At 57.9% G+C, this 12,459-nt stretch overlaps 1 protein-coding gene across 1 annotated transcript in view; it reads left to right on the top strand.

Annotated features, from left to right (window-relative positions):
• The first annotated feature begins 250 nt into the window (after positions 1 to 250).
• Positions 251 to 12,459, top strand: part of ITGB4 (integrin subunit beta 4) — a 28,071-nt gene continuing 15,862 nt past the window's right edge. The window contains exons 1-17 of the mRNA XM_032178821.2: positions 251 to 256; positions 306 to 569; positions 921 to 1,010; positions 1,294 to 1,416; positions 1,850 to 2,014; positions 2,205 to 2,281; positions 3,523 to 3,725; positions 6,084 to 6,187; positions 6,319 to 6,417; positions 6,594 to 6,723; positions 7,351 to 7,473; positions 7,569 to 7,675; positions 10,036 to 10,069; positions 10,235 to 10,426; positions 10,713 to 10,816; positions 11,148 to 11,206; positions 11,347 to 11,370. Coding sequence (XP_032034712.2) covers positions 251 to 256; positions 306 to 569; positions 921 to 1,010; positions 1,294 to 1,416; positions 1,850 to 2,014; positions 2,205 to 2,281; positions 3,523 to 3,725; positions 6,084 to 6,187; positions 6,319 to 6,417; positions 6,594 to 6,723; positions 7,351 to 7,473; positions 7,569 to 7,675; positions 10,036 to 10,069; positions 10,235 to 10,426; positions 10,713 to 10,816; positions 11,148 to 11,206; positions 11,347 to 11,370 — 1,904 coding nt within the window. The remainder of the gene's footprint in view (positions 257 to 305; positions 570 to 920; positions 1,011 to 1,293; positions 1,417 to 1,849; positions 2,015 to 2,204; positions 2,282 to 3,522; positions 3,726 to 6,083; positions 6,188 to 6,318; positions 6,418 to 6,593; positions 6,724 to 7,350; positions 7,474 to 7,568; positions 7,676 to 10,035; positions 10,070 to 10,234; positions 10,427 to 10,712; positions 10,817 to 11,147; positions 11,207 to 11,346; positions 11,371 to 12,459) is intronic.

The following is a 12,459-nucleotide window of genomic DNA, read 5'->3' as shown; positions in this document are numbered from 1 at the left end:
GATTTGAGACCAGTCTGGGCAGCATGGCAAGACCCTGTCTCTACAGAAAACACAAAAATTAGCCGGGTGTGATGCACGCCTGTGGCCCTAGCTCCTTGGGGGGGCCGCATCTCCGGCTCCTGTTTCTCAGCGTTGTCACCCAGTCATGTGCCATCATATGCATCTTTCATGAGGGCACTTGCTGTGAATCCAGTGGCTTAAGCCCAGCCCCATGTTGGGACCTGCGTTCCCCGTCCTACACGACGCCGTGATGCGTGTCAGCAGGCAGCCTGTTCAGTGGGCACGCCCCGCCTTGCCTTCCCCAGAGGGACATTGGCTGGCGCCCGGACAGCACCCACCTGCTGGTCTTCTCCACCGAGTCAGCCTTCCACTATGAGGCTGACGGCGCCAATGTGCTGGCTGGCATCATGAGCCGCAACGATGAACGGTGCCACCTGGATGCCACGGGCACCTACACCCAGTACAGGACACAGGACTACCCGTCGGTGCCCACCCTGGTGCGCCTGCTCGCCAAGCACAACATCATCCCCATCTTTGCTGTCACCAACTACTCCTATAGCTACTACGAGGTGCGGGGCCCGGGCCCCACGGGTGGGAGGTGGTCAAGGCAGCGGGTCCATGGAGCTTCTCAGACACCTCTGCCTCCCTCCCTTCCTCCCTCCCTTCTTTTTCTCCCTTCTTTCCTTCCTCCCTTCCCAAAGCCTTTAGACCCCCCCACAATGTGGGCCCTAGTGGGAAGGGAAGGTCATGTGCCCATCTTCCACCCCAACTCCCAAGCAGGCGGGGGCTAAGAGGGCAGGCTCTGTGACACCATAGCAGGTTCCAGGCCTCAGTTTCCCCATCCTCAAAGTGGGAAGACTCCTAGAGCCGTTCAGATTCACGGAGATGCTTAGCCTGAGACCTGGCCTTCTCTCCCGCAGAAGCTTCACACCTATTTCCCTGTCTCCTCGCTGGGGGTGCTGCAGGAGGACTCGTCCAACATCGTGGAGCTGCTGGAGGAGGCCTTCAATGTGAGGGCAGCTCAGGCTCCAGAGTCTGAGCCCTTCTGGGGCAGGGCAGGAGGTGGGCAGGGTGGGTAAAAGGTGTCTTGGGTCATGGTGGAGAAATGGGTCTGAGACAGACCAGTGAGGAAGGGTCTCTGGCTATCCCTGAGGCCCCAAGGGACCACCTGGGCCTGGCCCTGGCTCCTGCAGGCTCTGTGATACCCCGCATGATGCCAGCCACACTTGGAGGTTGGGGTGGAGCACAGCCAGGCCCCCCACAGAGCACTGACCAACCTCCTTCCTCCTTTAGCGAATCCGCTCCAACCTGGACATCCGGGCCCTAGACAGCCCCCGAGGCCTTCGGACAGAGGTCACCTCCAAGATGTTCCAGAAGACGAAGACTGGGTCCTTTCACATCCGGCGGGGGGAAGTGGTACGCCTCTGTGGGGGCAGCGGGGTGGGGGACAGGCATAGCGCCCCGCACGGAGTGGAATCGTTTAAAACAGTGGTCAAGAGCGTGGCCCCTGGAGTCAGGCAGGCCTGGGTGCAGATCCCTGGGCCTAGCCGCTTGAATGAGCCTGGCGTGCTCCTCTGCTCCTCGGCATGCAAGCGTCGGGCCTGGGGGCTTGCTGGGGCAGTAAATGGGTTAGTGTCATGAAGCCCAGAGGCCCTGGCCACTGTCCTTGTCGTTGTGATTGTGACTGCGCTGGGAAAGAGGGAGTTTTCAGCCCTGAGGGAGGTGAGCGGGAAGTCGTATCAGGGATCCAGACATCTCCTAGGAACTTGGGGCCGAGGGCCTTCAGGCATCAGTGGCCCCCTGGTCCTTGGGGCTGGGCCTGCCTTGGCTGACCACAGGGCCCCTGCAGGGTATATACCAGGTGCAGCTGCGGGCCATCGAGCACGTGGATGGGACGCACGTGTGCCAGCTGCCGGAGGAGGACCAGAAGGGCAACATCCATCTGAAACCTTCCTTCTCCGATGGCCTCAAGATGGACGCCAGCATCATCTGTGATGTGTGCACCTGCGAGCTGGTACGACGCAGCCCCGCCGGGCGGGAGGGGAGAGCTGAGCCAAGCCCCCCGGGGGCCCTGAGGAATGAAGCAGGACTCCTGTGCCCCATATCCCTTGCGGGGTTTCCCGAGGCACACAGGAGAGCAGAAGTGTCCAGTGGCCCCGGTCCCGCTCCCCCAATGCACCCCACCATGGTCTCTCTCATTCCAGCAAAAAGAGGTGCGGTCAGCTCGCTGCAGCTTCAATGGAGACTTCATGTGTGGACACTGTGTGTGCAGTGAGGGCTGGTGAGTGGGGAAGGGAGTTGAGCCCCCAGCACACCAGTGGCCCCTGATGGGAAGGCTGGGCTCCTGCAGGGGCCTGGCCCTGGGTGTACCTTGTACACCTGGCTGGGGGTGGGGCGGCAATCAAAGAAACAGCTAAGGGCAGGGCACACCCAGTTGTTGGTCAAACCCAGGTCAAAGCACTTTGAAATACAGAGATATATGGGCTGTCTCTAGAAAGAGGTGCGAGGATTGAGATGGGTTTGGCTGTTGGGGCTGGGGTCTGGATCTTGGGGGACAGGCACAGGAGGGAGACTTCCTTTTTGCTCCGTGCCTTTGGTATTCTGAGTCCTGTATCATATTGCCTGATCAGAAGAAAGCTCGTAAACGCACGGCGGTAAGGGCTTTAGCTTCAGGACACTGGGCAACCTCGCCACAACTTGAGGCAGAGCAGGGGGGAAAGGACACTGGAAGGGGTGACATGACAGGGAACTGGGGTTTAGGTCTCAGCTCAGCCACTTCTGTCTGCATGACTGGGAGCTGCCTCGGCCCTCTCAGAGCCTCAGTTTCCTCATCTGTAAAATGGGACAGCAGGCCAGGTGAGGTGGCTCACGCCTGTAATCCCAGCACTTTGGGAGGCCGAGGTGGGTGGATCACCTGAGGTCAGGAGTTCGAGACCAGCCTGGCCAACATGGTGAAACCCCATCCCTACTAAAAATACAAAAAATTAGCTGGGCATGGTGGTGCATGCCTGTAATCCCAGCTACTTGGGAGGCTGAGGCAGAATTGCTTGCACCTAGAAGGCGGAGGTTGCAGTGAGCTGAGATCACGCCACTGTACTCCAGCCTGGGCGAGAAGAGCAAAACTCTGTCTTGAAAAAAAAGTAAAATAGGCCGGGCGCGGTGGCTCACGCCTGTCATTTCAGCACTTTGGGAGGCCGAGGCAGGCGGATCACAAGGTCAGGAGATCGAGACCATCCTGGCTAACACAGTGAAATCCCGTCTCTAATAAAAATAGAAAAAATTAGCCGGGCGTGGTGGCGGGCTCCTGTAGTCCCAGCTACTCGGAGAGGCTGAGGCAGGAGAATGGCGTGAACCCGGGAGGCGGAGCTTGCAGTTAGCCAGGATCGGGCCACTGCACTCCAGCCTGGGCGACAAGGCGAAACTCCATCTCAAAAAAATAAAATAAAATAAATAAAATGGGACAGTAAAAGCCCCAGCTTTCCTCCTGGGCTGTTTCGGAGAAGTGACCAGTTGCTCCTTCAGGAGTGGCCAGACCTGCAACTGCTCCACCGGCTCTCTGAGTGACATTCAGCCCTGCCTGCGGGAGGGCGAGGACAAGCCGTGCTCGGGCCGTGGGGAGTGCCAGTGCGGGCACTGTGTGTGCTACGGTGAAGGCCGCTACGAGGGTCAGTTCTGCGAGTATGACAACTTCCAGTGTCCCCGCACTTCCGGGTTCCTCTGCAATGGTGAGCACAACAACTGCGGTCAATGCTGACGGCGGGGGAGGGAGTGGACAGCAAGCCTGACCTTCCCATCAGGCCCCAGGTTGGGAGAGCCAGACTTGGAATCAGAATCCCCAAGTTCAGGCCCAACCCACTCTGGATGCCCTGAGGGCCGCCCCTGAGTCCTGCCCCAACCTGGGCCTCACGTCCCTCATCTGCAACGTCCATGCCCAAGGCCACTGTTGGCAGGACTTTCCCCTGGTTTTAAGATTCCAACTCCCCTGAGGTTCTCTCTGGCAGTTCAGTTCTATGCCCACCTGCCTTCTCCACACCCCTATCTCATTAGAGTGGGTGCCACCCAGCTCAGCCCCCCAATGGCTGGCAGGTATATGGCATTATGATCTTTCCTCTCTCCAAAGATGCTAAATTCCTGTGGGTTTTGTTGTTGTTGTTGTCGTTGCTGTTTTTGTTTTTTTTTTTTGAGACAGAGTTTCACTCTTGTCGCCCAGGCTGGAGTGCAATAGCACAATCTCGGCTCACTGCAACCTCTGCCTCCTGGGTTCAGGCGATTCTCCTGCCTCAGCCTCCCGAGTAGGTGGGACTATAGGCATGCACCACCATGCCCGGCTAATTTTGTATTTTTAGTAGAGACAGGGTTTCACCATGTTGGCCAGGCTGGTCTCGAACTCCTGACCTCAGGTGATCTGCCCGCCTCGGCCTCCCAAAGTGCTGGGATTCCAGGTGTGAGCCACTGAGCCCGGCCCAAAGATGCTAAATTTCTACGTGGAGGGCCTGGAGCTTCCTCTGTATTCCCATGAGTCCAGGCCATAGGCATACACTGTGGCCGGGAACATCAGAGCCAGGCAGGATCACAGAACTCAGACAAGAGCACATATGGAAGGATTGGTAGTTGAATGGAGGAGGATGAATAAAATCTACTCATGAAATACTTATGAAGCACTCACTGTATACTTTCCAAGCCCCTGCTTTTCTACTCTTTCTTCTGTTCTTGCTTTTGTTCACCATTTCTTCTCTTCAACTGTCCGTCCCTGCGTGTGCTCAGAGAACTGGGCACCACTGGAGAAAGGCAGACAAGTGGCACAGAGGGAGGTATGACAGAGGGAGGGAGGAAGGTGTCTCTGGGGAAGGAGGCAGGGCCAGAGTACAAAGGGCTTCGGTTCTGGTCCGGAGCAGGACTTCATCCTTTCGACAAAAAGGAGTCACTGGAGGTTTTACTTTCATTTTCTAACTATTTGCATATTAACCTTGTATCCAGTTACCTTGCTAAACACACTTATGAAATCTAATAATTTATCTGCAGATTCTTCGGGATACTTTGTGACATGTTCCTGACACTTGCAAATAAAGACAATTTTATTTTATTTATTTATATATTTATTTATTTATTTATTTTTGAGATGGAGTCTTGCTCTGTCACCCAGGCTGGAGTGCGGTGGCATGATCTCTGCTCACTACAACCTCTGCCTCCTAGGTTCAAGCAATTCTCCTGCCTCAGCCTCCCAAGTAGCTGGGATTACAGGGGCCCACCACCACGCCCGGCTAATTTTTGTATTTTTAGTGGAAACAGGATTTCACCATGTTGGCCAGGCTAGTCTTGAACTCCTGAGCTCAAGTGATCCTCCCGCCTCGGCCTCCCAAAGTGCTGGGATTGCAGGTGTAAGCCACCACACCCAGCTGGCAGTTTTATTTCTTTTTTTTCTTTCTCTTTTTTTCTTTTCTTTTTTTTTTTTTTTTTTTTTTTTGAGACAGAGTCTTGCTCTCCACCAGGCTGGAGTGCAGTGGCGTGATCTCAGCTCACTGCAACCTCAGCCTCCCTGGTTCAAGTGATTCTCCTGCCTCAGCCTCCTGAGTAGCTGGGACTACAGGCATGCGCCACCGTGACCAGCTAATTTTTGTAGTTTTAGTAGAGACGAGGTTTCTCCATGTTGGCCAGGATGGTCTCAGTCTCTTGACCTTGTGATCTGCCCGCCTCAGCCTCCCAAAGTGCTGGCATTACAGGCGTGAGCCACCTTGCCTGGCCTTATTTCTTACCTTCTAATGCTTATACATCTTATTTCTTTTTCTGACCTTATTGCATTGGCCAAGACCCATTAGAGGGTTCTTAGCCAGGGCAGCAGGAGCCACATGATTGGATTTGTTTTGAGATAATTACTCTGGCTGCAGAGTGGAAGGTAGGCAGGATGGAGGCAAAGATGGAGGGAAGGCGATTCCAGGAAAGTGAGGAAGAGATGACTTCTGCCCCAGGCTAGCGGCATCCTGGCTCCCACAGCTCTGCTCCCACAGGCCCTCCCTGCCAGGTGGGTAGCCTGGACTACAGGCGCAGATGTAGCTCTCATCTCCCTTCCCTGTCCCTCTCTGCAGACCGAGGACGCTGCTCTATGGGCCAGTGTGTGTGTGAACCTGGTTGGACAGGCTCAAGCTGTGACTGTCCCCTCAGCAATGCCACCTGCATCGACAGCAATGGGGTAGGCCTGGGCGTGAGACAGACAGTGTCTGTCAGCACCACCCACCCTCTCCAGAGAGAACCCTATGGAGAGGAGAGGGAGCAGGCAGGGATGGGGCACAGCTGGCTCACTGGTGCCCCCTCCTACCCCAGGGCATCTGTAACGGACGTGGCCACTGTGAGTGTGGCCGCTGCCACTGCCACCAGCAGTCACTCTACACGGACACCATCTGCGAGATCAACTACTCGGCGGTGAGGCCAGGACCTACGGGGTGTGGGCGTGGGAACCCCGGGCACAGGGCAGGGTGGGCAGGAGGGGCCAAGCCTGATGCCACAGGAGCTGGCCAAGGGCAAGAGGTTTGGGGAGCGGGGGTCGGGCAGAGGCCCACCCAACACGGTGCCTGTCTGCCCCGCCTTTCCCCGCCAAGATCCACCCGGGCCTCTGCGAGGACCTACGCTCCTGCGTGCAGTGCCAGGCGTGGGGCACCGGGGAGAAGAAGGGGCGCACGTGTGAGGAGTGCAACTTCAAGGTCAAGATGGTGGACGAGCTTAAGAGAGGTACGGGTAAGGGCTGAGGGGTGGGGTTGCTGAGAGCCGAGGCAGGGGGCATCCAGCGGGGCAAGGGTGTCATCACCTGGACAGGGGTTTGCAGTCTGGGCTAAGGTCACACAGTCCAGAGAGGAACTCCAGAGCTGGGAGGGACCACAGAACCCAGATAGAGGACACCGAGTCCCAGAAAAGGGCAAAAGCCTGGGCAGGAGGCACAGGACCCAGGTGATGGGACACAGTCTGGCCCAGGAAGGGACCGAGAGTCTTGGTGGGAGGCACCTGACTTGGGCAGGGGCACGCACGCAGCAGGGGTACACGGTCACGCTGTGGAGACACACAGCCTCCCCTCCTCGAGATCAGATACGTTGTCTGGACCCTGAGCTCCTGGGTGATGTCCAGGTCAGGGAAGTGGGGGAGGGAGGTTTCTAGGCTCTGATGCTCTTGAGCAGGGGAGCCCCCATCACACCCGTTCCTGTGCCAGGTGAGAGCACGGCTTGGCAAGGACTTGCACTCTTCCCCAGGGGGCCCTGCCGTGGGTGAGGCCCATCCCAGAGTAGGGGCCCCTCACCAGACCCTGGGGTCCTCTGGGGCGGAGGGGTGTGGCTGGGGTGCCCTGCTGACTGGCTGTGGGTACAGCCGAGGAGGTGGTGGTGCGCTGCTCCTTCCGGGACGAGGATGACGACTGCACCTACAGCTACACCATGGAAGGCGACGGCGCCCCTGGGCCCAACAGCACCGTCCTGGTGCACAAGAAGAAGGGTGAGCTGGTGGGTCCGGGCGCAGGGAGGGGGCGTGTTGTCAGAGCTCGGTGGGGAGGACAGGCACCAACTCCCCCTGCCTCCTCGCCTCTCCAGATTGCCCTCCGGGCTCCTTCTGGTGGCTCATCCCCCTGCTCCTCCTCCTCCTGCCGCTCCTGGCCCTGCTGCTGCTGCTATGCTGGAAGTACTGCGCCTGCTGCAAGGTGAGAGCCCAGGGTCCCTCCCAAGGCCCCACATCCCAGGGTCCCCACCCCAACAGGGCCCCCACCCTCCACCAGGGTCCCCAACCCCCGCCTGGGTTCTCATCTCCCCAGGGTCCCCAACCCCCTCCGGGGTCCCCACCTCCCCAGGGTCCCCACCCCAACAGGGCCCCCATCCTCCACCACGGTCCCCACCTCCCCAGGGTCCCCAACTCCCTCTTGGGTCCCCACCTCACCAGGGTCCCCTCCCAGACAGGGTCTCCACCCTCCATCAGGGTCCTCCTCAGGGTCCCCAACCCCCACCAGGGTCCCCAGCCTCCCCATGGTTCCCCCAACAGCCCACCCACCATCCCCACTCCCGCAGCTTTCTAGCCAGAAGCTTCAGCCCATAGAGTCCAGCTGTCTGGATTCTGGTCCCAGCTGTGTGACCTTGGGCAAATTACTTAATCTCTCTATGCCTCAGTTCCCTCATCTGTAAAATGAAGATCATAGAATTGACCTCAGAGCCGGGCGCGGTGGCTCACGCCTGTAATCCCAGCACTTTCAGCACTTTGGGAGGCCGAGGCGGGCGGATCACTAGGTCAGGAGATCGAGACCATCCTGGCTAACACGGTGAAACCCCGTCTCTAATAAAAATACAAAAAACTTAGCCGGGTGTGGTGGCGGGCACCTGTAGTCCCAGCTACTTGGGAGGCTGAGGCAGGAGAATGGCACGAACCCGGGAGGCAGAGCTTGCAGTGAGCCGAGATCGCACCACTGCACTCCAGCCTGGGCAACAGAGCGAGACTCCGCCTCAAAAAAAAAAAAAAGAATTGACCTCAGAAAGTGGAGCTAAAGCTTAAATAAGTGAAGTTCAGAAGGGACTGACCCATAGCATGCACCATCATCCCTGCCCCCACCTTGGCAAGACCCACACCAACCCCATCCAGCTTCCCGAGTGACAGAAATGATGATGCCCATGAGCTCCTAGCCCGAATCATCCTGGAGCCCCAGCCCCTAGCTCAGCCCTTGCCAGCATCCGTTCTCTGCTTAGCTCAGTGTTCCTCTTTGTGCTGTTGCCACAGCATGTCCACATGACTCCATTTCCCCGCCCCCCATCATCCCATGAGGTCAGTGGGGCAAGGTCACTGTGCCCTATGATAGATGGAGAAATTGGGGCTGAGAGGCAGGTGATAAATGCACAGTCCTCAGAAGGGGCTGAGGCAAGCTGAGCCCACATCTTCCCCAGCTCTAGTGCCCGCCCAGGACCCCCACTCCATCAGCCATCGGTGGCCAGATCCCTGAGAGCGCCTGCTCTGGGGTCAGCCACGTGCAAAGGGCCTGGGAGCCACAACAGGGAAGGAAGGTCTTTGCCCGCCAGAGATGGTGGTCACTGGGGAGAACAAACGAGAGAGAGAAAAGCTCGGAGGATGGCATGGCTCAGAGTGGGGATTGTAGGCGGCAGACCACACTCCGTAGTAACCCCCAGTGTTGTGGGATATTAACGTGCATTACATAGGCAAGGAGTTATGTGATCAAATAGGTTTGAGCTAGGCACGGTTGTGCGTGTCTGTAGTCCCAGCTACTGAGAAAGCTGAGGCAGGAGGATCACTTGAGTCTGGGAGTTTGAGGCTACAGTGAGCTATGATTACGCCACTGCACTCCAGCCTGGGTGACAGAGTGAGACTCAAAAAGAAAAAAAAGAAGGTTTAAGAAACAAGTTTCTTAAATTTGTTTAAGTTACAGTGGCTCACGCCTGTAATCCCAGCACTTTGGGAGGCCAAGGCGGGTAGATCACTTGAGGTCAGGAGTACGAGACAAGCCCGGCCAATATGGTGACACCCCATCTCTACTAGAAATACAAAATTAGCTGGGCATGGAGGTGGACGCCTGTAATCCCAGTTACTAGGGGGGCTGAGGCAGGAGAATTGCTTGAACCTGGGAGGTAGAGGTTGCAGTGAGCCGAGATCGTGCCACTGCATTCCAGCCTGGGCAACAGAGCGAGACCCTGTCTCAAAAAAAAGAAAAAAGAAAAGAAAAAAGTTTCTTCTCTGCAGGACTTCTCAGAGGCTTTGCTGTAGTCCTAACCTGCAAGAGGGGCGTGGGGAATGAATTCAGTGTTTCCCAAGTGAATCTGACCACAGAACCTTTACAGAGCACCCAGCAGGATGAAGGTTCCACAGCGCACTTTGGGAGCCCTCTGCCCCATCCCCCTCTATGCCCTTGTGTGCCATGCTTACACCCTGCCACCACCTGGATATTCTGGTGTCTGGGGAGGCACTGTCACCCCTCTGGACCATTGGCATGGGGCAGGGTGGCTGGAAGGGCTTATCTGGGCCAGGGCAGCTGTCTCAGGCCTCACCCTCACCCACCTTGTCTCCTAGGCCTGCCTGGCGCTTCTCCCTTGCTGCAACCGAGGTATGGGCCTGGCATCGCAGGGGCTCTGACTGCTCTTTCTCTGAGCTGGGGTGGAGGGAAGCCAAGCCTGGAACGGCAGAGGCTGGAGGCTCTGGGGTCCCACCTGAAGAGGTTGGGCTGTGCAGGTCTAGGGAGGGGTGCCGTGCTGACGACCCCATCCTGCAGGTCACATGGTGGGCTTTAAGGAAGACCACTACATGCTGCGAGAGAACCTGATGGCCTCCGACCACCTGGACACGCCCATGCTGCGCAGCGGGAACCTCAAGGGCCGTGACGTGGTCCGCTGGAAGGTCACCAACAACATGCAGCGGCCTGGCTTTGCCACTCATGCTGCCAGCATCAACCCCACAGAGCTGGGTGAGGGCAGGGCTGGGAGCCACAGCTCTGGGCAGTGCCCTTCGGGCCCTCTGTTCCAGATCTGGGATCACAGCACGCCTCTTCTCTGGGTATGGGGTGCAGGCACAGGGCTCAGCCACCTTTTGCCCTGTCCGGATGGTGCTATGAACCTCATGCCTCGGTGTGCGTGGCCTGCTGGCCAGGCGTCCCCTGATCCTAGCATGGTTGCTGGTGGGATGCTCTGTGGTGCCCGTCATGCAGGGGGCTGGCCACCTCCATCTCACCCCCTCCCACCACCTTTCCCTAGTTCCCTATGGGCTGTCCTTGCGCCTGGCCCGCCTTTGCACCGAGAACCTGCTGAAGCCCGACACTCGGGAGTGCGCCCAGCTTCGCCAGGAGGTGGAGGAGAACGTAAGGACCCAGGAGCTGGGCCTGGCCGGAGATGTGGGTATGAGGGCGGGTGGGGTGGGCAGGGCAGAGTGAATGCGGTCGTGGCACGGAGATTCATTCACTAGCGGAGAGGGGCCTCTCTGGACCTGTGCCTGGCAGGGGGCATCCTGGGATCTGTTTCCAGAGGGCAGGAGGCCAGAGCCCGGGCCCAGGATGCGGCCCCATGGGGCATGCCCCAGCCAACCCTGAGGGCCTCTGGGTACAGATGCTGCCTGGCTCCCTGGGTCCCCAGCCTGAGGGCTTGCCATGGGGTGGCCTAGGCTCAGCCTCACGCCCCTCCCTTGCCTGGCAGCTGAACGAGGTCTACAGGCAGATCTCCGGTGTACACAAGCTCCAGCAGACCAAGTTCCGGTGAGTTCTGGGGTGCCTGGGTTGGGTCGGGGAGCCGCTCCTACCGCTGACTCCAGGAGCTGAAGCCCCCAGGCAGATCAGGCCTCCACTTCAGGGCTATCAGGGCTATCTAGCTCACAGCGCCCTCTTTGTCCCCACAGGCAGCAGCCCAATGCCGGGAAAAAGTGAGTAGAAGACTCGCGGGTGAGACAGCCCCCACTTCCTGCCCGCCTGTCCCCAGCCCAGCCACTGCCTCGTCCATCCCTACTCCATCTCCATCCCATAGGAAGGGAGGGCTGGATGTGTCCGTCGGGTTCAGACCTTCATTCGTTCCTTTGACCACTTCTTCAACAAATGCTAATGTGAAGTGCTTGCTATGAAGTGGCCCCTGGACTAGAGCAGTTAAAAGCAAATCAACCCAGTCCCTGCCCTCATATAGGTAACTGTCCAGCCCCCCACCCAGTACCAGCGATAGCAGGTACCCATCTCCATCGGCTCCAGGGTCCAAGACCCTGATCTTGGGTGCACCTCTGGGAGCCAGGCAGGTTACCGAGAGGATGGGCCAGCAGGTCACATACCTCTTTCCCCAGGTCCTACTCCGAGTCCTGGCCCTTCACGGGGAGAGAGAGGGAGTGAGGAAGGGGTCTCAATGCAGGGACAGCAGAGCTGGAATCACAGCACATGGCCATCAGTAAGAACCATTGGCTGGGTGTGGTGGCTCACACCGCTAATCCCAGCACTTTGGGAGGCTGAGACGGGTGGATCACCTCAGGTCAGGAGTGTAAGACCAGCTAGGCCAACATGGTGAAACCCCGTCTCTACTAAAAATACAAAGATCAGCCAGGTGTGGTGGCACATGCCTGCAATCCCAGCTACTTGGGAGGCTGAGGCAGGAGAATCCCTTGAACCCGGGAGGCAGAGGTCAGTAAGCTGAGATGGCACCACTGCACTCCAGCCTGGGCAACAGAGCAAGAGTCCGTCTCAAAAAAAAGAAAAAAAAAGAATGGCTGACCAGCATTTCTGCTCCTGCTACGAGCTAAGCATCGTCCTAAGGGCTTTCCATGTGTGGTTATCTTATCCAACCCTCTCGTCAAGCCTGTGAGGTAGATATCACTGCTGTTCCCATTTTGCAGATGAGGAAGCTGAGGCTCAAGAGGGTTAAGTGACTTGACCAAGGTTACCCAGCTATCGAGAACTGGAGCCAAGGCTGGGGCCGTGGCAGCCTGGCTTGAGCACTCACACCCTTAGCATCTTTGCTGTCCAGCCCTTGATGA

This window comes from Hylobates moloch, unplaced genomic scaffold, assembly GCF_009828535.3.
Source record: "Hylobates moloch isolate HMO894 unplaced genomic scaffold, HMol_V3 SCAFFOLD_15, whole genome shotgun sequence".
Taxonomy (NCBI): domain Eukaryota; kingdom Metazoa; phylum Chordata; class Mammalia; order Primates; family Hylobatidae; genus Hylobates; species Hylobates moloch.
Note: the sequence above shows the minus strand (reverse complement) of the source record. Positions and strands in the feature narration are given on the sequence as shown.